General features: G+C 32.5%; 3 protein-coding genes and 1 long non-coding RNA gene across 6 annotated transcripts; 1 reads left to right on the forward strand and 3 right to left on the reverse strand.

The window, feature by feature from the left end:
- Positions 1-5354: 5354 nt before the first annotated feature.
- LOC133305473 (uncharacterized) lies at positions 5355-8781 on the forward strand. Of its 2 annotated transcripts, XM_061505703.1 has the most exons (3): positions 5355-5902; positions 7038-7276; positions 7927-8781. In XM_061505703.1, the coding sequence occupies exons 2-3, from the start codon at positions 7040-7042 to the stop codon at positions 8554-8556; spliced, it is 867 nt and encodes a 288-aa protein (XP_061361687.1). In that variant the 5' UTR covers positions 5355-5902; positions 7038-7039; the 3' UTR covers positions 8557-8781. The 2 variants fall into 2 exon arrangements, with proteins under 2 accessions (XP_061361687.1, XP_061361689.1); XM_061505705.1 differs by lacking the exon at positions 5355-5902 and having other exon boundaries at positions 7107-7292.
- Positions 8782-11092: 2311 nt separating this feature from the next.
- LOC133305306 (uncharacterized) lies at positions 11093-12746 on the reverse strand. Its single transcript, XR_009750757.1, has 3 exons — positions 12695-12746; positions 11873-11963; positions 11093-11352 (listed from the first exon to the last, which is right to left on the reverse strand). It is a non-coding gene; the product is annotated as an uncharacterized LOC133305306 (long non-coding RNA).
- A 1360-nt stretch (positions 12747-14106) lies between these two features.
- On the reverse strand, positions 14107-17240 carry LOC133305538 (peroxidase 16). Of its 2 annotated transcripts, none has more exons than XM_061505790.1 (4): positions 16733-17240; positions 15550-15738; positions 14841-15006; positions 14107-14737 (listed from the first exon to the last, which is right to left on the reverse strand). In XM_061505790.1, exons 1-4 carry the CDS (start codon positions 16949-16951, stop codon positions 14331-14333), a joined length of 981 nt encoding a protein of 326 aa, XP_061361774.1. In that variant the 5' UTR covers positions 16952-17240; the 3' UTR covers positions 14107-14330. The 2 variants fall into 2 exon arrangements, with proteins under 2 accessions (XP_061361774.1, XP_061361773.1); XM_061505789.1 differs by having other exon boundaries at positions 15541-15738.
- A 3576-nt stretch (positions 17241-20816) lies between these two features.
- On the reverse strand, positions 20817-26831 carry LOC133305444 (putative glucose-6-phosphate 1-epimerase). The gene is made up of 8 exons (XM_061505669.1): positions 26733-26831; positions 26379-26453; positions 24326-24382; positions 23781-23941; positions 23521-23661; positions 21801-21903; positions 21306-21405; positions 20817-21007 (listed from the first exon to the last, which is right to left on the reverse strand). Exons 1-8 carry the CDS (start codon positions 26829-26831, stop codon positions 20817-20819), a joined length of 927 nt encoding a protein of 308 aa, XP_061361653.1.
- Between the last annotated feature and the right edge of the window lie 206 nt (positions 26832-27037).

A 27037-nucleotide genomic window follows, 5' to 3' on the forward strand; every position in this document is an offset into this window, starting at 1 on the left:
CCTTATCAACAAGCTATAAAAAATATATGAGTGTGGATGTGACCTTATGAATCTAAGGATCATGACCGCACTTAATGTGGCAACCATTTGTGGAAACTCAAGCAACAAATTTGAAGTGACCAATCATATTTAATTTTTTATTTTTCTACAATGGGCCCCGCCAAGAAGCATCTTGAAGATAGAAATATGCTCGAGATTGAGATCCAATTGAAGATTTATTATGATGGGATTATTATTAGATAGTGGGCACCTTTTGTTTAGTTAATGGGTGTTGTTTTTTTTTAACCATGTTCTTCTTAGACTTAAGAAAAGCTATTTATGGTGATGGGGGCAAATACAAGGCAGATAATGACCGTCTCTAATGGTTCATTATTTAAGTGTTATTTTTAGAAACTGACAAGACTTGAAGCTATTACGAATCGCGAATATAGACAGAAGCCACTAAAAGAAAAAACAAGAGAACAAAGTAGCAACAAGGGGATGAGAAGGCTTGTGTGACGAGTAACTACGTAGTTGTTTGGATTTAGCATGAGAAAAGAATCTGTTATGGGTTTGGATGATCATGATTGATAAACTTAATTATTTGATAAATAAAAGGAGTGTCGGTACTATTATTACTTAGTCCGTACTAGAGTTAAGCTAGTAAAATTGAACAACTTTATGATCATTTTATATTAGTACAACTCATATTTTTAAATTTCACAGTTGATCTTATACATATTTAACATTTTAATTTTTTTTTTTGGTATAACTTGGAGGTATCTCCATTCAATCTCTTCCGATCACCTTGTCCACGGAATACGGCTCCGAAGGCTATCACCTCATTAGAATAATGAGTGCATTGAGATTCGTCACCGAAGAAAAGATGAGACTAATCTTTCCCATTCGAGAAGAGACACGTCCTCTAGTCCTCAATTTTTTTTTCAAGAATTTGCTTAAGTAGAGTTTAAATCTCTAGCCCAAACAAATTCAAAGGAGCTCAATTGCCAACTGTGCTAACTTTGAGGATTAACAATTTTAAAATTTTATTTATATGAAGAATTAATTATAAATGAATTCATAATAAAAAATGAGGTCGGATATTCTCATTATCGATTTTTTCTATTATCACTCTAATCATCATTGGATTAGAGAAAAAGTTGAATGAAGACACAAGGAAAAGAAAAGTAATTTTTGAATTTAATGATGATTAGAGTAATAATAAAATAATAATATAAAAACTTAATAATAAAAATATCCTATCTCATAAAAATAAGTGTAATATTTCTTAGTATAAGAATAATCTACCTTAAATCAAACTAAATTAAAAAAAGCATAGATGAGTAGTGGTTGGTGGGTCTACTTTCTTACGCCGTGTGCCTTTGTTAGGCTACAACGCGTGCCTTTCCTGACCCAATATGAAGGTACTGCAAGTTGAAGTCTAGGACTGTTCTTTAATCATGCGTACCTTCAGACGTATATAATTATATATATATTTGTCCCCCAACCCCCGTCTCTGAGTTTATCTTCAAAGCCCAAAAAGGGTTTACCTGTAATTTTGAAAATAGCCAAGAAAAAGGTGGTTCGGGTTATTTATGGGTAGGCCATTCGGTTGTTCAATGAAAACATCATGAATAGGAGTTCTGTGTAGGAATAAAGTTCGGCAATAAAGTTAAGTGATTCACACACACACACACATGTCGTGTGTGGATCTGAATTTCAACCAAAAAACAAAAACATATAGACCTAACCAAACTACTAAAATAATTGTGATATCTGGGAGAACTTGGTTTGATTACCGTACGTCATGCTGAGAGTAACTCATGACAGCAGAGAAAGAAACACCGTTTTAGGTGAAGCTGGATATAAATCTCATCTTTGATTTTGACAACCTTTTATGTCCACCACTGGTTGTTGTTTGGTACGTGTAACATATCTGTCTATTGGTGTGCAAAGAATATGAAGTAATTAATTTTATTAGAAAACGGACAATATATATATATATATATATATATATATATATATATATATATATATATATATATATATATATATATTGGTAAACGAAAACGGACAATATAATCACATAGGTAACAACATCATTCTCCAAGAAAATTGAAAATTCTCTCTCTCTCTCTCTGGTATTTTAGTCGTGGTGTTTCTTTGACAGCCTCATTTGTGACGAGAGGGTTCACGGTATTTTAAAATCAATTTATTTTTAAAATAAATAAATAAGAATGTGTTTATTTTTGATTTAATTACAAATAAATTACAAAACTAGAACTTAAGAATAATTGTACTATTATTTATTAATTTTAAAGATAATGTCATTTTAAATAAACTTTATCTCCAACAAATTAAGCCATCCCTAACGCATCAAGTTGTTACTCGTTCACACTATAATCTTAATGACTTGAAGTAATCTCATGAGATAGATTCATTAATCACCAGGAAAGGTGAATAGAAGTTTGAAAGCGATGCTATTTAATTCGGTACGAACTAGGAAATACGTACAAACACGTGGTAGTCAAAAGATTGAGTTTTTTTAGAAAATAATTACTTACATTTACTATCCATTACTATCTTACCCTTTTATTTTCGCAAAAATTATGCGAAAATCTTTTTGTACCAATTAGCATTTTTTCAATAAAGCATATGAGCAACAAGGAATGGACAATGTTTTAAGGATTTAACATTTTTTCTTTTGTTGCATAAATATTTTTTTGTCACACTCACATAAAAATAAATGGATTTAATTATTTTTTTCTCTCATTTCTTCATAATAAGATTTATTTATCTTTATGTGAGTATGACAGAAAAAATATTTCTATAACAAAAATAGAAATATTTTTCTTATGTATTATACTGTGAAATGATAATTTCGACCGACCCTATAGTTATGTCATGGTTCTTCATCCTTAGGCAATTTCATCAAAACTGTGATTATAAGTTTCTCATCCTTTTGAAGGTGTTGATGCAAATAAAATGAGGCGATTTCTCGTATACTTATTATTGATCAAAATGAAAGGGCTTATTTAAGTTAAAAAGTTAACCAAATAAGTTAGGCTAATTTTGCAAAAAATATTAATAAAACATTTTAAAATGTATTAAATCATGTACAATTCTTTTTATAGAATTGTAATTTCTGAGAAAAATGTGTAATTTTCAGTTATTATAAAAATTAAATCTACATTTTTTATATATAGAAATTATAACTTTCTTTAAAAATAAAAAAATTAAAGCTACGTTATAAGTGATTAAAGGTACCCAGTAGGAAAAAAAGAAGAAGAAGAAGAAGTCATATTAATTGAAGCAACAGATTGTCATGCGTGTTCATCAATTTGCCTAACCAATTGTGGCCTTTAAGGCTACACCATATAAAACTAAAGGCAATCTGGACAAAAACTAAACAAGTAAGAGACAAAGACAGCCATGCCCACGTACATGATGAAAGTATATTGTAAATAGCAAAATCTATGCATTGTTTGGTGATCAGAATCCTTAATTGGATAAACATATATTTGTGTGTGGATCTGATTTTTCCGGATCTGAATTTTGGAGTCTTGGAAGCTTGTAAAGTCTATGTGATGGGGTGTGTTCCACCATTCAATGTTTGGTGACTAAGTATGCATCACATTTGTAGGTACATGACTCAATGTCTAAACAACCACTTCAATGAATGCTGCTCATCTCATTATTGATGAAGATTCTAGAAGAAGGTGTAACGTTCTTCATATTTATAAACATATGAAACCTTTGTAATAGGTTACCTAAGTTGAGACAATTTTGAGAATGTAAAATCCTCTAAAGAGAAGTTTGAGTGTGAAACCTTTTTAAAGAAGAACTTGTAACCAACATTATCGGTGAAGTTTAAGCGTACCTCCATTGTGATTAAGAAAGTTTAATTTTTTTTAGAACTCTACTATTCTTAGTGGAAAATTTTCTAAACTAGATCCTGTGGATTTTACTTCTTTGCATTAGAGAAGGTTTTTCATGTTAAAATTTGTTGTGTTTTACTCTCCATCTCTCATTTTTCTGGCATTTTCTTTGTTTCTGCGATTTAGTCGACCTGGTAATTTCAGATTAACCTTGAAGTGCCGAGTTGCGAGCTTGACGTGTCAACCTGCGAATCGTTTCTGTGTTGATTGAGGGACCCCGTCCCAACACTACGGAGGTATATGGTATTTCTTGCCCTTCGACTTTTAGGGAGAAAGTGATGGGTGAGAAAGTTTCTCTTCTTCTGTTCTTATCAAGTAAGCTATTAGATGCAAGTAAAATTAATGATAAAGAATGAAAATATAATTTACACTAAGTTTAACATTGGTGTAAATTAGAACCCTTAGTTACAACTAAAATTAACATCTAATAATGAATGCTAGAGGTCTTATTCTTATGTTGTGAATCTTGTGATAAGTTGATCATTTATATTATTACTTAATAAAATAAAGTTTTTTTTTTTTGGAAAAAATATAAATTTTTAAACAAGATAAGAATAACAGATCTTTAACGAAAAATGCAGTAGGAAAACTACAAAAGAATGAAGATGGGGGACAAGTGGGAACATCCATTGGATGCATCATTAGACTATGCTTTCTGTTTCTGGTTCATACATATACATCTTTCAAGGTATTGGACATATCGTTATGAGCAGACACATAAAAGTTATCAAAGACTTCTCCATTTTCAATCAAGGCATTATTTCATTCTTTTTCTTCATGGGGAAAATACAAAATGGGTTGGAATTCACTTTATCATTTTGATATTGAAAGCAAAAACTTTGTTTTTTTCCCAGAGGGCTGTATTTGAATTGCTTGCAGTTATTAGTTAATAACAACCAACCTGAGGTTTTATATATAGCAGATTATAGGAAGATCATTTTTTTTCTTTTGGTTTTGTTAGAAAATAAGAGTCCAATCTTTTCATTCGAAATAAAAGCAAATTTTTTTGAGAACCTCTAAACAGAAATTGTGATTATCTGTATCACCCTCCAGTGTATGAGGACAGAAGTAGTCATTATCAATCTCAAAATTCCAAGCCCATGGAATTTACTGCTGTCAAATGAAATTCATTATATGGAATCCTAGTAACACCTGAGACTGGCATTCTGATGAAATCTCAAGCACATCAAAGGATTGTTCCGCATATACGGAAAGAATAATCAAATCCCAATCGTTGAATTTCCAAAAACAAGAAAGTTCAGAGAGAGAGAGAGAGAGAGAGAGAGAGAGATTATAGTGCTATAGTAAAGAAGCACTAACTTTCATTGCTCATGCATATCTTGATCAAGTCTTGCAAGACTTTGTCTGGAATATCTTGTTCACTGGCCTACATTGGCTCATGTTTAGGAGTGTCATTTGTTTTTATTATACAACTTTGTGGTCCCCTCTCTCCTATCCTTTCCCATGTTACAGTGAAGCAACAATATATACAAAAACACAATCAATTACAGTAAATGTTACAAATACAAAATATTCATATTATAAACATACATCTCTCTCTCTCTCTCTCTCTCTCTCTAAATATCACACAGTCACTCACACATACACACACACATTGCTACTCCAGATTTTCTCTTGCCTCCTTGCCTCACAGCCTGTCAAGCCTGAATTATTAACCCCATGATTACAGTTTTAAAATTGAGCTGGTTCCTTTGTTGTTTCTTAGTAAAGGGTTGAATGGTTCTTACCTTCTAAGAGATTTGATGCTGTCTATGAGCTTTCTCCGGATTCCATAGTTGGTGCACTGTTTGGATTGATCCCTCCTTTGTCTCAGAAATGATTCAAGGAGGATCATGAAATAATTGGCCACTTGTAATATTGGTCTTATTTTTAAGGCTGAGTTATGGGTAAAAATGTTGGCATGAGGGAGGAAGATGCTCAATGACCATCATCAGAGAAAGCTGCAATTTTGGTACTTATTTCAGGTATTAGAGCTACAGCCCACAGATATGTTTCCATTATCTTAAATTGGGTACCATATCTTAATGAATACAGTTTATTTTCTTGATGTGGAGTCTCCAAACATATGGCCTGTGAAGGTGTTGCAGTTCTGAGATTTAGTGCTTCTCAAGTATTTCATCACATTGAAGGCCATCTTTTTTATGTTTTAATTTCCATGGAAGTGATATCAAATTATCAATTATCCATCCATAGTGATACATCAAAAGTTTCAAGAATAACATAAAAGAAAATAAGTTGACTTGCACTATTGCTTGACATGTAAACTCTTCATGTCTCTGCGATGCGTGTAATCTTTGAATTTTCTTGAATTCTTCTTGAGTCCCTATTTTGGCTTCACCGGATATAAAGTTAAGTTGTTGTCTTTAGAATAGCTCAAAAGAGCCTAGCTTTATTAGAGTCAAGGAGAAAGTGGAACTTTTCTGGGCCTTATGGTTAGTGCCTAGTGCTGCTGTCATCACACAATCACAGACCCACAATCTTAGTTGGTTTCACTATTGCCTACAGGCTACATCTAATGTTCATGTTACACATGCTGCTACACAGTCCTGGCAATATTTGATTACACGTTTGAACATTTCAATGCAAATTATCTTGGTCCCCTCTCTCTCCACTTTGGTTACTAAAGTGGAAGCCCATGTTTTGACAAATTATCTCACAAAACAAGCTAGAATCTTTCCTATATATTGCCTGCGTCTGTGCACCAAAAAGGTAAGCGACAGAATCTTGCAGGATAATGTCAGCTTATTATGACTGATCCTGTTGGATTTTCTTTTCAGTTTCTTGGCATGGAATTGATTATGGCATCAAGTTTGGTTACCTACCAGTTAGGATGTCCAGAATTCCTGAATTCTGAGTTCCCTTAATCTTTGTTGTTTAGATATTAAATCAAACTCTCCAACCTTGGTCAAACTGAATTTTGTCCCCACCTTCACAGATCATAACTCTATTAATTAGCTTAAAAAACAGAGAAAGGAACAATATGTTTTATTCATTACTTCTCTCAAGGATTTGCACAATTAAAAGCAATTTTCTAAATTGTTTAGGCATTACTTTACACTTACATGGTGTGGGAACAAATGGTATTTATTTTCTTTTCAGGCATGGGAACCAAAATTGAATATTCCATAAATCTTCTAGCAACCTTTGTAGACAGCAACAACTTAGCTGTGGGCGGTGTGGATGTCTGGGAGCATTATCAGAACAAAGGGCTGACCAATAACTGTCACAGGATTGGAATCAATAAATTGGGAGGTCCCATGGATAGGATGCTTGATAGAAACAATATAGAATCCATCAAAAAGACAATGCAGATGCATGAGGACATCTTCAAACACCAGGTATCCTGAAAATGTGGTATGATTGAACTTCTCATCTTAACAAATACAAAATTCAGGTTGCCATTCAATAGGTGCCACAAATGTTACATTATGTGTCAAGTGTCTTAGTAGGCTTCTTTGACTGCAAATTCGTGAGCATTTCAGATTGAAGGAGTGGCTTTACATTTCTGTGTTTGTTCTTTATCTTTGGAGGGCCACTTTATTATGGGCCAGGTTATATTTACAAACTTTTTTGTTTACAAACTCTTACAAACTACACTATATTCTCCCGGGAGAATACAAACTTTTACAAACTACACTATGTTCTCCTGGGAGAATACAGTGTAAATTGTAAAAAAATTCAAAAAAGTTTGTAAACGGATCTGTCCCCTTTATTATTATTATTACATCTTGCATGTAAAATGCAGATGCAATCATGATGTTTGGACACTGAACATACTGGTGTCAGAATCATTTATTGCATGAAGTCCTTCATTCTGTGACATCGTATCCATGACCATATTTTTATCATTGTATGAACTTCATCAATTGTTCAATAATTCCAAGCAGCCACCATATTAGTGTCAACACCGTTGAAAGAACATAGTTATCTGCAAGAATTTGAATCTTTTTCTTACTAGTTAGCAATTATGAGAATTTGGAATTTGCAGGTAAGAGAACTACACCGGGTATACAGTGTGCAAAAGAAGCTGATGGATGAGCTCAAAAACGGAATTAGACAACAGAAATTTTGGAACCCCACGAATGTCATAGATGTAAGGCATCCTCATGCCATTGAACAGCAGCATCAAACAACACAAAATTCATATGGCTATGATTTCAATATTAAAAGTTTGAGAGAGGATATGAGCTCAATAGAAAGGAGTGAAAGCTGCTCTGAAGACACAATCAAAATGAGAAGAGGTTTTGATCTCGAAAAGCCTGCTGAGGAAGACATTTTTATTAGAGTGCGTGGCTTTGATGAAGGTGAGGCAGGGCCTAGCTCCTGTACTGCATTTCAGAGTTGTAAAATAAGTTCTGGTGGCTCTGATAAAGAAATGGAAGTGGATTTGACACTAAGTATAGGAGGTAGCCAGGTTAAAAACTCTCATCTACCTCAATTAGCATGCTCAGACTCACCCAGTGGGAAAACTAGGGAACTCAATTCATCTACCTCCCACAAATCAGATAGAGTAGGAGAATGCAGTGACCCCACTACCCCAATAAGCAGTTCCACTGTGACTTTTACACAGGAAAGAAAGGGGCCACATTGGCTTTCTCAAGGTTTAAAGCTTAAATAGCAGTTTAACTCGTTTGTTCTTATCTTTTCAACTCTACACATGGACCACCGAATTTATATGGTTCATGCATTCAGATTCCTAGATTAGTTTCTACTTTATTCCAATAAACAAAACAAAGAGTTTATACACCTACTTCTGTAAATAGATAGTTAATTTGCGGTACTTCTCTAATTATTTTCATGTCCAACAGGTTCTTTTCTAGCCTAATGTTGTTGTAAAGGTTGAACTTAATGCTAGTGAGCGCTTTAAGTGTATCTAAGAAAGTCCATTCTCAAAAGACTAATAAACTCAAAACAGAATACAATACTCACTTGGAATATGATATGCACTGTCACCAAGTAGGCTAAGAGCATCACATCACATGGCAACATCTAAAATATAAATGGCTATCATTGCTTTCCAGTGTGTGTTTCTTGCAAACTGAACTGTGTCCCAGCACAGTATGCAGGTAGGTTCACGATTTTGTATACCCAGAAGTTGTGTCTTTTGAATGATAATGCGATTCTTATTTATGTTTCATTTCCACACACTCTCAATTCAAGAGGGAGTGAAAAGATGCTTAGCTACAGTATATTTGGAAGTAAACGAAATCAATTGTGCTATATTCAATTATTTTGAATGCCAACGTCTGCTTGAGGGTCCAAGAATCTAAACCAAACAGGCACTTATACACATGCACTATGCTTTTCTAACTTTTTCACTGTTTGGACTCATGGTATTGGTATCTACTATCCACAAAATATTATTTTTCTAAAAAAAAATCATCTTTCTCATATAAGTTGTAAAAGATTTTGATTAAAAGAGTAAATTTGTTCAATCAGTCCACCCACAAAGTAAAAGAACATGATCCCACCCAATATAAAAGCAACATTAATCCCTTCACTCCAAAATAAAAACACTCGTCATTGTTCACTATATCTCAACTCCTTAAAAAATAAAAATTAATCCTCTTAAAGGAAAGAGACAAATCAACTGCATAATCTCTTAATTGCAAAAAAATAATAATTTAAATTGTGTTCGTCTTTAAATGAAATAATTTAAATAAATGTATAAGTAATTCTAATAACTATTAAGTAGTGGCTGATACACAAACTACATGTAGCGAAAGAGCCTAAAAAAAAATCACAGCATATACCTATGATCTTCATTAGGAGGAAAAGCCAGGAATCTCATGGGTACAAGAATGCACAAGCAACTGAGTGCAGAGGATTACATGGCTTTTGTGCCAGAGTTAACCAAATATGATGTAAAGTAAACTGTAATAAGTTATATGCATGTTCTTGATTATGGTTATAATATTGACACGTTATATAAGCATTAAAAGCTTACTTCAAATCTGAGGCGATTGAGTAGAAAGACTATGGTATTGGGAAATGGATTGTCTCTCGTTGTTGTGAAAAAAAATATGACAATGTGTCATAATTATATAAAAGAATAATCGGTTATGATTTTGTAATTATTTATTTTAATATATTTTTTTCTCATACTTTAATATCATTGATTTATTTTTATATGATTATGATTCTCCACATGATCATATCATATTTTTTATATATGAGAGAATCCAGATTCCTACTTGATCATGTTATTTTTTTTTTAAAATGAGAATATCCAGATCTATGATCGATATTGATAAAAACAATTACATATTGATATTATACACACATTAAAAGCAACGAGGTTTGAATAGAGATATATTAAAGGGAAATTATTTTTTTATGTTGTTGAAAAAAATTATCTTATGTAAAAAAGATTATGTATTACGGGTAGTATGTAGTTATATTTTATCATAACAATTTTACCATTATAATATTACCATTATTTAAGCAATTATTGAAAAAGACTGGAACCGTATTTTCTATTTTGTGCACTCTTTATTCTTCTTGAGCAATCAAAAGTTGAAATTTTCATGTACAATTGTATAATCAAGCCACATTTAATATAATGAGTGTGAAATATATTGAGAAAGACTGAATATTCTTTTGATCTTAGACGATGAGATGGTTATTTATCATCTTTCGAAGCATTGAAATTCTCCTTCTCAATTTTTTTTTTATAAATTTAAATTTGTTTTAAAGCACCGTATAAATTTAAATGTAGATTTAGGAATTGCATATAATTTTTTAAATAAAATGAAACTGGTATAGGATGTTGTTTGATAAATTAAGCTGGGCAAAAAAGTATAGATACTATCGTTGCACTATAGTGTCTGCAGTCTGCATTGTCCAGTGTAACATCCCCGTCTCGAGCCGGTTCAATTAACATACATATGATAAAACAGAAAACAGCGGAAGACTTAACTTCTGAAAATACGAGCTAACTTTTTTCTTTTTATTTTTAAATTCTCATTCGTCGTAAACGAAAATCGGGCAGAGTTTCCTCTATAAATTGGACAACTGGGGATTTTCCAATCCCACACAGAAGCATTTCCTGATAAACAGTTTATACAAATATACTCAAATGCCCATCCATGGGCGCATGCATAACTTGGCTCAGTGCCACTATATCTAACAGCATGCAATCCAACAGGTAAACATATCTGAATACTACCTCATCACATAACGTGCCTGAATACCCAAATGTACATGCATCAAAGCGACAGACGTGTACAAAACATATACAGGCCATATACAAAATAAAGGATCAATATCATGATCCATCAAATGCGAAAATACTAAAATACATCAAACACTCCAAAAAGGTAGTAGCCTACAGCCACTCAAAATCCGATCTGTCAACTGCCTCAGCCACGTGTCGTGTCCCTGCCTAGTGAGGACTCACCGAGAATCTGGGCACCTGAAAATGTGTCCCCAAAGAGGGGTGAGATTACAAATCTCAATAAGCTCCAGGTTTATAGAGAATTCTCCATACCCCTGGCTCACTCCTGCATGAAATTCAGATACAAAGTATACGAATACAACATATAACAGATATCATAACAGAACAGAGCATATATCCATATCATATCAGAGATGTACGCCGTCATTCCCAAGGGAGGACCCCAAGCGGAAATCAACGCACGTGTTCCCGAGGGAGGACCCCAAAGCGGAACCAGACATATCAGAGGCGTACACCATCAGTCCCGAGGGAGGACCCCAAAGCGGACGTCCGGGTACTATACAATCAATGGCCAGAGATTGTTACAGAAATCATATTACAGAAGTCATATCAGAGCAAGACATATCATGTTATCAAATAACTCTATATGAATGCATCTATACAAAGCATCTAAATAACAGTCATACAGTCCAACCATAGTTCACTAACCATGGTGGAGCACTCAAGCAGGAAAAGACTCCTTAAACATAGAGCTTACCTCTTGAAGCTTTAACAATCAGCTTACTTGTGGCTCAAGTTACTTATATATCTTCAAGAGATTCTGATTCCTTTTTAGTCCCTAGGTACACCTAGAGCAAGAATCCACAAATACCAATTAATAAAATGCCATCATGCCTAGTTTTCACATAAGGCATACATTTTACCGCTTCTTTTCATTTCTTTGTATTTTTGCCAATCCTATGCCAATACACAAGTCTAGACCGTTTCACTATATAATCTTATTAATTTCATACATTGGATACTCAACACTTTAATAAAATAGGACATAATCTAATTCTCCTTATTTTTACCCTATAAGGCCGAATTCCTAAAGGAAAGGCCAAGGGTGCTCTTTCTTTTCATTCCATTTCTTTTCCTTAATTTTGCAACTTGCACCTACATGCATATTTATACATTATGTCCAATTAAATTTTTTTTTAAACAATAGACCCCTCAATGGCACATTATGGCCTAGCCTAGAGGCATGACACCCTAATATTTTTCTTATTTTTGTATTCTTACTCATTCATCAATTTTCCACTTATTTCAACACATGAAGCCTTCCAACTACATGGATTACAATTTTATACATCATTTCCTCATAATCTTATGAAGGCCGAAATTAAAAGGAAGCCCACACCGTGGATTTTTTTCCATTTTAAACATATACAAATACTTACTTCCATTCCTATATAACACCCCTTCATAATCTATCATCAATCCAAGTGGTGAACTACTTTATTTCTCACTCAAAATATGCTCACAATATTTTTCACAACATAAATCACAAGACTAAGTCATAGGGTTAGAGTTTTGTTACCTTAAAGCAACTACCCAAAGCCTAGGAGACCTCTCTCAAGCAAAACTCCATGGAAGCTCCACTTTTTTTTCCTTGGGATGAATAGTAACTCAGATTTGGGAGGAGGGAAAACTCACCCAGCTCTCAACAAAAACTCAAATTGATGGTTGGAATAGCTTCATTGGACTTTTTCCCATAACTTTCATGTAAGGCATAATTCCTTTTGATGACCAAAAGAGTGAGAATGGAAGGAAAGAAAATTTGAAAACCCTAGGTCTCCATCTCCAAGCAGCCACGGGTTTGGGAGGGTGAGAAGAGAGAGAAAATGCTTTTTGGGTAATGAGAGATGAGTGGTTTGGTTCTTTTAAGCCCATGTGGCATTATTTTAATCGGATGTTTTTCTCTCGCGTATTTCACTTAAACTAACCCGGATCTAACTCAAAGATACTAATATATTTTTATTTTTTTAAAGTCATTTACATTAACTTTTATTTTCTAAGGAGCACTATTCATAATTTGCAGTGTGGTTTCTGCACCGTTTTTGACGAAATGCACAAAAACCCACTAACTGTACTTTGTTTATTTATAAAATTTGAAACTTATAAACTTATCATTTTCTTGGGTCTATATTGACTTGCTTGGCATATATTGGACTTTCTTATTCTTATTTCATCAATTATTTATTTCTGGACTCTACTGGTTGCTCAAATAGCAGTACAAAATACCCGGTAGAAACACTATTCACGAGATTTTCACGGAAAGTGCCAGACTATACAATTTTTCATTCTGAACTCATATTTATCGTCAGAATTGTCAAATTATGTCTCTAAAATAATTTTGCTTCTTTAAGCTCTACCGGTTAATTCACGAGACTGCGAATTCTCCGACAGAACGCACTGTTCATAACATAGTCATGATTACAGTCAAAATACTCGGAATCACTCACTGAATCTAATTATGACATTTAAATCCTTAAATTAAATCTCTAATTAAGATTTACCATTTAGGGTCATTATATCCAGAGACTTTGGTTGCACTATAGTCTCTACACTATCCAGAGACTTTGGTTCACCTCTCTACCACGTGTCAAAAAAGTTGACATTTTGATCACAAAAGTCTCTACACTATTTAACGACTTTTGTAGTCTCAATAAACACGTCACATGGCCAAACAAAAGATGCTACAATAACCAGCGACCTTGATGACCTGATATTTTGAAAAAAAATTTGTGTTATGTGACATTGAGGTCAATAGTATTTAAATTGTGACAGATGAGTCAATGTCCCAAAAATGAAACCCTATATTAAAACTATGATTTAAATTCCATTCAGAGCAGGAGTACACAAATATTTTTAGCGGTTATTTAACTGAATAGAAGGTAATTTAGTAAAAAATGTAAAATAAAATAAAAGAAAAATTCACAAATAGAGTGATCTAATAACATGAAACTACAAATACAGCTCAAATAACTCCTTCAATTATAAATAAAAACGATCAACTATACATAACTGATATAAACCCCAAAAGGGGAATGATGATAGCATGGGGGCTCAAAGAACTCCATCAATTATTAATAGAATAATGAACTATCAAATGAACATAACTACTATAAACCCCAAAAAGGAATGACGATATCACAGTAGTGCAGAAAAAATTTCTAGTTGGGCCGAGTGCAATCAATCCTAATTTCACCTTGATGTCCAGTTTTAACACCAATCCTTCCCATCTTGGTAATAGCCTGAACAAAAGCACTATCAAAAGCTCCTTCATTTGATGCAAATAAGTTAACTGTGGCCTTTGACCTTGCATCTGTAAACAGCACCTCATCAGAAGTGAATAGACCCTTTCCTTGCTGCAAATTCTTGAAGTACTGATTGTCAAACGTTTGAGGCGTGACAGGGTCCATGTTTATGGCAATTCTAGGATCAACTCTTAAAGGGCACATTTGTCTAAGCTGGAAGGCATATTGCAAATTTAGTGTTGGGTCAATTGTTCTTCTGGGGCTAAAGTTGTAGATTCGTCCTGAGAATCTGTTGCAATGAGAGAACCCAATTGTATGTGCACCTAACACATTAAAACACATTACTTTTCAGGCTTCGTATTAAAAAAAAAACTGGTTTAAGATTGAAGAAAACAGAATCTCTCCTCTTTATGCTAATGAAATTACCTGATAATGCAATCATATCTGTCTGAGAGAGGCCATTAAAGCTAAACATGGAATTGAGTTGATTCAAGTTGAAATCAGGGTGAGGAAGATGATGTTGAACACTAGCAATAGTAGATAATCTCCCATCACGCCTTCCTAATTCAACATTATAAAATGGCCCCCCTGCCTACAATACGCAGTTATAGGATTATTATTAGTAAATAGTAAAGTAATGCCAAATAGTATAATCAGAGTTTAGTGTAGTAAAAAGATGTTTAGCATGCATGCATGCAGAGTATTGTTTTTGAGCATAGACTTGGAAATTAAGGATTGTTTATTGACATAATAAGGTTATAAAGTTGTTGTCCCCTTAATTTGTTTCATTTTGAGTAATAATGTTTAATACACATTGTTGGAGTTGGCTCATTATTTGGCTTGGAGGTAAACTAATAGAGATTTTGGTCTGTAAAGAACTATTTCAACCCAAAACCTTAAGGTGTTGGATGAGAGCAATTTTAATGATTTATATTATTCTTTAATACACTCCCTCACGCAAGAGCCCTTTGACTTGAATTGTGGATATTCTTTGATACTATGTAAAGAACCATCTCAACCCAAAATCTTAAGGTGTTGGATGAAGTACTTTGTTTATATCATTCTTTAATAATAATTTCATGAATCAAATTAAAGTGATACAATAATAAAGAAAGTGAAATGATACCAAATTGACAACATCCCTAGTAGCCAGAGCGAGTATATCAGCACAGGAGACTTTGTTTCGGCATTGAGGATCGCTATCAACAGCTGCCTTGGCTTTAATAACAGTGTCAAAGCCGTCCCCAGCAAGTGAAATGTCATCAGGATTATCCTTCTCTGCCTTGTTATTTGGAGAAGAAAGCAAAATCGAAGCATCACAACCCTGTGCACAAACAACTTTGTCATCATCATACGTACAAAAATAATTAACAAGTAAAAACGAAATCAATAGCCTTTTTGAAAGACTACTATTTACATTTTAGTATAAACGATAAACATGCACAAATTTCATTAGAGTTTAATTGGAATTTTTTTTTTAGAATATGCTTGCATAATCCATATATTAACAAGCACAGAGCAATTGTATTAGCCATATAGGACCTGTATAGTTTGTGTAGGTTCATGAATGCCAAATTGTGCACATATATAAATATTCAAAAGAAAAATAGTAGCTGGGATACTTTACAGACTCTTTAATCCAGCTCCTAGCTACATTTTACATTTTTTTTTATATTTCTATCAATTCATCCATTACTTATTAATATAAAGGGCATTTCTCCCAAAATAATTTTCTTCATTTTCAGCTTGAATTTAAAATCTTTAATTAGGGAAAATAAATTCCTTACCATTTGAACAAACTAAATATTTTTTGTTTTGGAACTTTTATTCTAATTACCACAATAACTAAATTAATGACATCATTTTGTATACTTTGTCTAGAAAATGGGAATTAAGAAAGAGCTATGTGAACTCAAACCACGATAACTTATTTGATAACTTATATAGAAGTAGGATTATATTTATAAATTTTTTGTTTCTAAATTTTTACAAACTATATTACGTATTATGAGTAATACTTACCCATAACATAGTTTATAAGAATTTTTAAACAATTTTTTTTGTAAATATAACATATCTCATTATGTATATAATAAAAGATGAAGGATATTATTACTACTAAAATTTTTTACTATCAACTCACTACCTATCTAATCATCATTGGATCACCATCTTCTCTTTTTTCAAAAACATTTTAGCATTCTCTCTTTGATCCCATGGTAATTAGATAAGTAATAAGTTGGTAGTAGAATATTTTGGTAATAAGAATATCTTCTCTCGTGATAAAAACATGAAAGTGACGAAGGAGGTGTACACACCCGCACAAAGCAATCATGGAAGAAGAGTCGAAGAGTGGCAGGAGCAGTCACAAAGGTCTGCTGGAACTTCTGCGCCACGGCAGAGCGTACCAACTGCTCAACATTTGGGCATGTTTTTCCGTAGAAGCCACGAGTCAGTTGAGCTGAGCATGTACTTGTGGTAATACTCAACATAATAATAACCAACGATAACACCACAAACCGAGGAGGACCTTCCATCACTAACTGTTTTTTGTTTTGCTGCTCATTCCAACATCTATCTATCTATCCACTTATAGATATGCAGTTAGCAGCATATATGACCCCACCCTTGAGCTTGAGCTTGAGCAACCAAAAATAAATAAATACAGTTGACATGTAAATTAATGAGAAACAAAAAAAGGGTTGAAATTGAAGGAGTTAATAATTGGAGCATAATTAATGAATGATGATGAGAGTAAGAGCAAAGGTCTGTAACATGGACAGTCTGGCAACTGATATTTGTTTTGAGATAGTGGATGATTGAGGAGGCCACATTGACTACAGTTAACCCTTTAAAAATTGAGGACTACTATGTTGCGTGAAGCATCTAATCGGCGTGTTGAATTTGGCGAGGGATGATTGGGCTGTCATAGAATCTACTCTTATACTTTATATGAATGACGATAATAATAGTAATAAAGGGATGGTAGGCGTGCGGGACCACGGATAAGCATGTTCCCGATAATCAACGGAATTTTAATTTATGAACTGACCGGGAATTAAGGTATATTTTTGTGTGCAAAATAATGCTATTTTAAATAAATATTAATAAGTTTATCACTACTCTTATTTTAAATTAACATATTACAAACTTTGTTATCTAAATTATATATATATGACACCATCAATAATAATAATAATTATTATTATTATTGAAGTCGTCTAGTATAAAGGCGACGTTAATTGAGGTATTACTTTTCAACGTTTAGGGGTCTTCTAGTCTATATAGTATATAGTTTTGTTCCTCCTTCTTTCTTCCACGCTTTTATCATGTTACTGTAAATACATGTTTTTTTTTTTTTTTTTTTTGGGTATGTAAGTAAATACATGTTACGTGAAATAAACAATTGAATTTGATCGTTGATTGATTTCCTTGATCAACGCCTGAATCTCTCTTTAAAAAAACACCAATAGGTTAAGAGGTAGCAAATGAGACCATTTCTTCTTTATGCCTATGTCAAGTTTGCCAAGACGCAAGAGGTACCTTAATTTTGGCCAATTTCGAGATAACTCTTAAGACCTTGATTTAATTTCTCAAGTGGGAGTTCAATTTATCATTATATAATATGGCATCTTAATTTGAACATTCAGTAAGTACTAGTCTACCAGCTAGATGATTACTAAATTAATACGTTGAGTTGCACAAATGAACGACCAAAGACTAGTAGGGAAGCTATTTTTCCAATAATGATAATGAGACATTATTATACTTTTTTAAAAGGATATCCTTATTTTTTTATTACTATTATTATATGACCATGAACAAGCACATTCTATCCAAGCACATGACACCGCAAGGCAACAATAGTACAAACTTTGAAGTTTGACCAACTCTTGTAATTCAATCATAAACGAACAACAAATATGCCAATGATATCGGCTACCACAAAGCAATTTGATAATGTATATATATACGCTACCACAAAAGCAATGCATCGGAGTCGGACACCATGACTCGCGCGTAACTCTACTACGAGGGACTGATATATATATATATATATATATATATATATATATATATGGATAGGATATTCTTTTACCTGTGTAAGAGTTAGAAGTCTTACACTCAATCTTGATCATTGATATGATCCACTTGTATTCAATGACTCACATTATTAAAAAATTTAAGCCCTTAGATATAAATGGAATCAACAAATAAGATTGAGAATGTAATTTACACTGATATAAAATGATGATGACATATATATATATATATATATATATATATATATATATATATATATATATATATATATATATATATATGGAAGCCTTGCCTAGTGGCCGCTTCAAGTTGGATTGCATAGAAAGTCATTCAGAAAAACAACATTATCGTCGACTTGATGTTAAGAGCAAAATTATAAAAGAAAAAACTGAGAGGCAAAATTGGAAACTCATAATCACAGACAAGCTATGAGTTGCTTAGGTATATACGATAGTTACCAAAAAAGCCAAGGGTAACTCTGCAACTGCAAGCAGAGGAAACCAAGACAGAGGGAGAGAAACTAAGCCGGTTTGGTAGATAGCATAGTCTTTGGTAGGAAAATATCTCTGACACTCCCTAGTACTAAATACTCAATATATCATTTTCTATAGTTAAAAAAAATTCATTTGTCTGTTCTTATTCCACTATTCCTTTATGATTAATGTCACTTGAGTCATGCTTTTTCTTATTTTTAGTGAAAGAGTATCTACTCTGATGATATTGAAGATATATTGTAGGATAAATTTGTGTCATAATTAAGACTATCATTTTATAATATTAACCATAAATTTATGGCTAGTATGAAATATCATAATTAAGTATTATAATTATTAAATAAGAAAGGTTATGCTTACGACCTATTTTTATTTATAATATTTTACAATCATATTTTAATCGTTGATTTTCATCAATCAATGGTTATTATTTTCATAAATCAAATTTATTAATTAATTATTAATTTACAATAAATGATAACAGTTGATTGGCGAAAATCAGCTATTAAGATATGATTGTAAGGAGTTGTAAACGGAAATAGGTTGTAAGTATAACCTTCCTCTTATTAAATTTCTCTTTTGAAATTTTATCTAATTTTAAAACAAACATGCATACATCTATTTAAAGTAATAATAATAATTTTAAAATCTTTTCAATACTAATAATTAATGGGTAAATGACTTCTTCAGTCAATGGAGATAAAATTATCTCCAGTGAGTCCAAAACGACATCGTTTTGGGACCGAGATTAAAGTATTTTTATAATTATAATATATTGCAGGGGTATATTAGTCTTTATCGTTATAATTTTTTAATCTTATAATCCCAAAACGACGTCGTTTTAAGTTCACTGGAGATAACTTTATGTCCGGTGACTGGAGAAATACTTTTCTCATAATTAATTTAAAAATTTAAATTATTTAAAATTAATATTTAACTTATCATTGTATAAATGAATTAAAAAAATACAAGTCAACAAATTAATCCAAATAATCAACAATTCTGAAGTGGCAGGACCAAACTAATAATTTGCTATTTCAAAATATAGTTTGCTCAAGTGCCCACGCATTAAATCAAATTAACAAATTTAAATTTATTAACTTTCTTAGCTCAAACCCATGTTTGCGGCTGAGTTCACCTCCATCACGATCAATCACCACGGCAGCACACGATGATATCACTCACAAATGGATGTTAAACCAAATGAAGAAAAAAAAGCATTTTTGATTTGGCATATTCCCGTGTTGAATTGTAATTCATCTGTTCTGGGCCATTCAACCCAACATGAAAATCTGGTGAATTATAGTCTGTAATTTTGATTTTCCATAACAAGTGTGGACTATTCTTTTTTTTTTTGGGTAATAAGTGTGGACTATTCTACTTATACGTCAGTTTGTTATGATCGAATACAACGAAGGTTCAAATGGAACACGGAGGAGAAAATTTTCTAGGAAAAACTTCCCTTTCATCATTCATCGCTCTACCAACAAGTTACCTGTTGATAAATATTTTTCTAAAATATTAGTGAAATATTTAACTGGACCAACATGTGTATGTAAATGACAGAATACGAAAGGACAACGGAACAATGTATCCGAAAAAGAAAAAAAGAAAAAAAAGGACAAGATTGATCAATCAGGTCTCCAAGTATCAAAGCACAAGAGTCAAGCTTGGTCTAATATGAAAACCACAATTGGGTACTTTTAAGATGCGGCCCTAATTTGAAAGCCCAAGCCCAAATTTAGAAGATGGAAGCTCGAGTGAAGTATATTTTGGATCTTCATTCCAATTTAATCTTTTTTAAAAAATAAAAACTATAGGTCCCTCTGAAATATACCAATATGCAGTTATTAACTGTACAGGATCAAGCCGCGCGCCCACTACAATAACTAGAAGGAACAGCTGCAAGTACTAGTCTTCCTTCCCATTCTTCGCCAGCTCTTAATTTGATAGGCTTTTCAAAAGCAGCAGCGTCTACACAAAGCATATGCTTATAATCATTATTACCAAAATCAGTCATAGCCTTTGCCGACTTATCCCAAGGATTCAATACCGCTGCATAGATAAATAATTAATGAGATAAAAAAAAGGTTTCTTAAATATGGGAGGGGAAACTAAGAAAAAGGTTTATGTAATTTAGACACGGAGATGAAAACAGATAAATGCTTTAAGCTATGTACTCTACTGATAAACTTGACTTTTCCCTCTATCTCGTTCCATTTTTCTTTATTTACACATTTACAAAGCATAATTTTATATTCTTAAATTATATAGCTTCAGATAATAGAGTCGCAGCAGTAAACTTAATCAGTAGCACAATCTGAGTACACAAGATGAGCCTGATAATGCTCACCAGCATCACGAAGACCATCTTTACGTAATTCAATTGTTCTCTTTTTGGCATGATCAATAATTGCTATCTTTGTGGGAGTGTTGAGATAAATCTTGTTAACCTATCATATGAAAAGAAAAAGAGGAGCATCAGTTTGAACTCACCAAAGCCTATGAAACATCATTACATCAGCATTGGTGTAAATTAAACAACCATTTCAATCCAAAAATTGGTTGATGGTGTTTTTAATTCATAGCAAATCTAGAACCTACATTTTACACAGTAAATCTTGTTAACCATTTATAATCAAAAATTAGTGTAATTTGTAAAAAGAATTTGTAAACGATGATTTCCATATATATATATATATATTATTCATAACAATTAATTCAATTTACCCTAATAAATCTAGAACCTACATTTTACAGAAAGCGACTTATTACTTTTATCATATTTACTATAATACCAGCATCTGTGCTTTCTAAAGCAAAGTGGAACAGGATAAACGCATCTTACTTCTGATTCAAATGTTAAAGCATCCCCCTGTTCAGTAAAGCGTTCCTTTTTCTTCAGGTTGTCAATATAATGCTCTGTCTCTAATCCCTCTACCCGAACTTCACTGAATACAAGCAAACAAACTAGATAAATGCAATTCAAAACTACAGGCTTCAAGTATATCCCTAAAAAAAATAAAAATAAAAATAAATCACTGAACTGACAGTAATCCAAAATAAAGGTCAATTAAAAAGAGAAAATTAAATTAGTAAATAAAATGAAGAAAAACAAAAGATACTATAGGATATATACAACAAAACGTTTCTAATTTGATCACAAAGGTTCATAAATTTAACCAAGCTTGAATACCTTACAACACTAAAGATACATTTTTGTCTATGTATATGCACCTTAAAAAATGTACATGGTCAAAGTGATGGAATTTGCATGCTTCTTAATTCAAGAAATTATAGTTTTAAATTATTTCTATTTTTATTTCAAAACACTTTGAAATTTTTTGCACCTTCACATACCAAAAGCCATAAATCCAAAGGTCGATTTTAGAAGTTTGAAAGACAATATCCACATTGTCATGCAGATCCAAAAAAATAGTCAATCTTAATAAGGAATAGATTTCAAAGTTCATGTGGTTACATAAATATAATATAAAATTATTAACGTAATTAGATTAAAATTTTAATTTAAAATAATTCTTTACAATTTTATTTTATATCTCTCGCATAATTTTATTCGCTTGTTCTGGATCTAGAACCGGTTCTCAACCAAATCCAAAAGTTACTAGTTAAATTTGACAACAGAGTCAATTAATAAATAAATTGTTAGAATTTGAGTATAAAAAACTCCATGAGTTATGGATAAGGAGTTTGGAAGAAAAAAGAGAGAGGGGGAGGATGTGGGTTATAAAAAGTCTCACATTGGACAACTAATAAGAAGTGAGAAGGTATATAAACTCCTATCTCACAGTATTATTCGTTGTTTCCATCTGAATTATTTAAATCAAGACGTTGCTTCCCACTTTTTTTTGAACCGACCGGTTCTTATCTTTCGGTTTCATTCTGAATCGAACAGATCACCGGTCGCATTGCTTGGCCGCCGTCCATCGTGGCTGTTAACCGGTGGCGATTCATTGTGACTTTTTGGCTTCTATATATAGGCGTCAGAAAAATCATCCGATTTGCTGCATCGTTACTTAGACATTCATAGATTCCTTAGACATTCATAGATTCCTGTGATGACCGGTCACATTGCTTGGCCGCCGTCCATCGTGGCTGTTAGCCGGTGGCGATTCATTGTGACTTTTTGGCTTCTATATATAGGCGTCAGAAAAATCATCCGATTTGCTGCATCGTTAGATTCCTGTGATTCCTTAGACATTGCATCGTTACTTAGACATTCATAGATTCCTATGATTCCTTAGACATTCTGTTACACTTGTTCATTCGGGCTCTTGGTTGGTAGTTGTCATCATTAATTCTTGAGGCGCAATCCGTTTTAAGGATTGCATACTTTCGTTAATCTTATTTTCCCTACATAATGTGACTCTATTCTTATTTTTCTCACTGTACTCTAACTGTTGATCTAATTTTAAATATCTGTGTTACATACGAATTTAAGTCTTTTGGTGATCATTTACCCACCGTCTTCAACAACATAAATAAAATCACATTAATACAAAATTTTCATATTTAAGTTTGAGACAGAATACATTTCCAGTACTTACCTTATATCTGACACACAGAAATATGCATGATAAGCAAAGGTGAATGAAAACCGCTCCCATTCAGTGTTTAAGTTCCTAATCCGAGATGTCAACATCAGATCTCCTTCAGGTCCCAGAGCTACCCTAAGACGTATTTCAAAACTATATGCAAAAAGAAAGACATATGATATCTGAAAGAAATATAATATAAACAAAGGCCATATGGGTTAAAGAATGTTCTCTTAAATGTAGCTAAAAGTGTCTAATGTTCCTATATATACCTGTGAGGCCAAATCTCCATGTCGTTTTCTGTGGGTTTAAAAATCAAATCAACAAAGTCTTTATTCAAATTATTTGTTGAAGGATCGGGAGGGCAATCATCAATGGTCCAGAACTGGTTTCTAACAAATCCATGCGGGTCAAGTTCGCCATGGCTTGCAAACTGCAAACAGAGAGCAAGTTTCCTTGATCATGTAATTAATCTAGAATCTGATTGCAGTAACATGACCAATTTTATAGGGTCATTACAATTTACAATGATAACCAAAGTACATCTGATTTTTTTTCAATATTATATAAGATCACAAGAGATATGATATTAGGCTTTTATTTTTCTAGCAGAATTAATGATATGGGGTTTATCTTTACAACTTTATCATTTTTTGAAGCTCTATAATACATGAGCTATTAGCACTTTTCCATATCATCTCTTTTCTCCCCTTCTACTCCAATTTCTAGCTATTCTCCTTCTCATTGCAAAGCAGCCTTATCATGATGATAGAAATCGTAGAAAACAGCAATCAATATTGTCATGCTAAGTACATACTTGAGGAAAGCTTATTGCAATCCCTCCGCGGATTGCCATTGGAGGCTCGAATTTAGCCTGCACAAATATTGCACAATATTGATAAAACAAGATGAACCAGAGCTTATCAATCTCATTGCTGGAGTTGAAAATTTTAAAAAATGTAATCACATTGATAGACCATACTCAAATATTTTTCACTAATTCTGCCCTTAACTAAGAATCCCATGATTAGATCCTCTCCAACATATAAAACTAAGAATAAATAAAACTTTTGAGAAAAGATTAACCAAAATTTATAAAACATTTAATATTCAAAATTTAACCAAAATAGAAACACAAGTATTTCCATGCCAGTTTTGATACGTGAATCCCATGATCAGATCCTCTCCAATATATAAAACTAAGAATAAATAAAACTGAGAAGTTCAGCATGACAATTACAAACCAACAGCCCAAGTTCTATAAACAAGGCAAGTAGTGCAGCCATGCAAATTTTGTCCGTTTGTGGTATATATAATGATAATGCTCCAGAATTAGGTTGCAAATAAAATTATTCCTAACAGAGGTTATTTACCTATCTGCCCAAGTTAAAGAAATATTTATCTGGATGTTGGCACTCACTTCATAAGAATCCACGTTCCACAATACAGCTCAACTTATTTGGCTTTGTAACAGTTGTTTGTCTGTTTTCTAACACTATTATTTAAAATAGTCACTGGTTAAAATTACACTAAAAATTGAGAGATTAATAAGTTGTCACATTTCAATTAATTTCTTTTTAATTTTTTATGTTTTATTTTTAAATTTATCCAAAAAAAATACAATTAATTGTTTATCATTATTATTATTAAAATAAAAATAAGATTCCAGTCATCACACTATCCGTCAAAATTACTCTAAAATTTTAAGAAATCAAGCTTAACTGATTCTTCTTTTTATAAAAGTGTAATATTTTTTTTTCTCAAATTAACAGATATACAACAATTACAAATAATAATAAGATAAAAGAATTATTAGCAATAAAAGAATAATGACTAAATATAAAAAATTTGTTAAACTAAAGAAATCTAAATATTTAACATAAATTAAATCTACTAATAATGCTTAATCAAATATGCAACTCACTCATTTTAAATTTGGGCCTAATTTTAATTTCTCAAAACAATACCCAATACGAGTTACTATTTACAAGTCGAATTTACATAGAAATGCTTGGCCGGCGGTTTTGCTCTTGATTTATAAAGCATAGACCAGAACTGTACACACACAAAAAAAACACAAATAACAGATAACAATAATAGAACAAAAAAAACCTAAAACTTAAAGAAATTATCATCAGAATAAGGAAAAAGAAAAAAGAAAGAAAAAGAAAGAGGTTAAGTTTTTTTTGTCCTTTTCACATTAAAAAAATAAAAAGTAATAAAAGAATGACACAATATTATTTTCCTATTTTTAACTGAGATTTTGGGCTATTGCCCTACAAAGAAAATAAAATAAAAACTAACAGAACGAAGGAAAAAGAACATATATCTTTGAACCACGTAACATGTCGCAACAAATGGCAGATAGATAAATAACAATAAAAAAAACTTAATGAATCTGATAGATGAGAACACTACATGTTATGAAGTTTCATTGTGCACACAAAAGGAAAATGCAATGCGTTTGACTCTTCTTGTTTTCACAAATGAAACAAAACGCAGCTGATGAAGAAGATAAGAGATAGCCAACATCGAAGCCAAACGATAATAAAATTTGTTTAATGATAAGCTATATATGTTACCACCTCTCTCATTCTCATTTATCAGCTAATATCAAAAAAGATGGCCAGCACTTTAGATTTTTGCTAGGATTAATCAAATTAGGAGTATCACATTTGCAATAAAAGTTCAAAGCATTTATTCAATTATGATTTATTCAGCAAATAAATAATGCCTGGTGTTAGGCCATTTCAGATTAATATTCTAAGAGAAAATTAAGCTGTAGAAATTCAGAAAGATCCTATTGTTGTTCAGTCAAATCTCGCACTTAACCTATAAATATTAATTAACATGGTATGTATATACTGTACCTTCCTACTGAGAAAAAGCAATTCCTGGCCATGCTCATTCTTCCAAGAAGTCACATGGCCACCGTATAAGTACACCTGAAAATAACAAAATAAAAACAGAAATGAAACTAAAATTTATTTGGCTGAGAATTAGCCTAAAAGAATCAAATAGTTTTAGTATATAAATAGTCCTTAGAGATCAAATTTTTCTAGTTGATAACAAATCTTGATCCAAATTAAACTCATGTGAGATCAGTACTCTCCATTCGATAATGGCTACTGACGTACCGCAAGACACCACCAAAACCGAAAAAACGACATTAAAGAAACAAACCAAGATAAAGAGATGCATGTATAAAATAGGAGGAAAAGGACCTCGGCGGAGCATCCACGAGCATTGTGAATAAGGACCTTGTCGAGGCCATTGATGCCCTTGCACAATTTGTAGTTTCTTGAAGCAGAAGAAGAGGCCATTGATATGCCCTTGCACAATTTGAGGTTTCTTGAAGAAGAAGAAGGAGAAGAAGGAGAAGAAGGAGAAGAAGAAGAAGGAGGAGGAGAAGAAGGAGAAGAAGAAGAAGGAGGAGGAGAAGAAGAAGAAGAGGAAGAAGAAGAAGAAGAAGAAGAAGAGGAGGAGGAGGAGGAGGGGGAGGAGGAGGAAGAAGAAGACGAAGAAGAAG

The sequence above is a fragment of the Gastrolobium bilobum genome, unplaced genomic scaffold (genome assembly GCF_033153095.1).
Source record: "Gastrolobium bilobum isolate Gb01-03AN ecotype WA unplaced genomic scaffold, APGP_CSIRO_Gbil_v1 utg1221, whole genome shotgun sequence".
Taxonomy (NCBI): domain Eukaryota; kingdom Viridiplantae; phylum Streptophyta; class Magnoliopsida; order Fabales; family Fabaceae; genus Gastrolobium; species Gastrolobium bilobum.

Bases quoted from the DNA above. Each gene is read 5' to 3' on its own strand.
- LOC133305473 (XM_061505703.1), top strand. From the start codon at position 7,040: ATGGGAACCAAAATTGAATATTCCATAAATCTTCTAGCAACCTTTGTA. The intron at 7,277-7,926 runs GTATCCTGAAAA...TGGAATTTGCAG, and splicing joins AGGACATCTTCAAACACCAG to GTAAGAGAACTACACCGGGT.
- LOC133305444 (XM_061505669.1), bottom strand. From the start codon at position 26,831: ATGGCCTCTTCTTCTGCTTCAAGAAACTACAAATTGTGCAAGGGCATC. The intron at 24,383-26,378 runs GTACAGTATATA...ATATTTGTGCAG, and splicing joins TGCTTTTTCTCAGTAGGAAG to GCTAAATTCGAGCCTCCAAT. The intron at 21,008-21,305 runs GTGAGCATTATC...TTATCTATGCAG, and splicing joins AGATGGTCTTCGTGATGCTG to CGGTATTGAATCCTTGGGAT.
- LOC133305538 (XM_061505789.1), bottom strand. From the start codon at position 16,951: ATGGAAGGTCCTCCTCGGTTTGTGGTGTTATCGTTGGTTATTATTATG. The intron at 15,739-16,732 runs GTGTGTACACCT...GTTTGTGCACAG, and splicing joins TCCATGATTGCTTTGTGCGG to GGTTGTGATGCTTCGATTTT. The intron at 15,007-15,540 runs GTATCATTTCAC...TGCGTATTGTAG, and splicing joins CTAGGGATGTTGTCAATTTG to GCAGGGGGGCCATTTTATAA.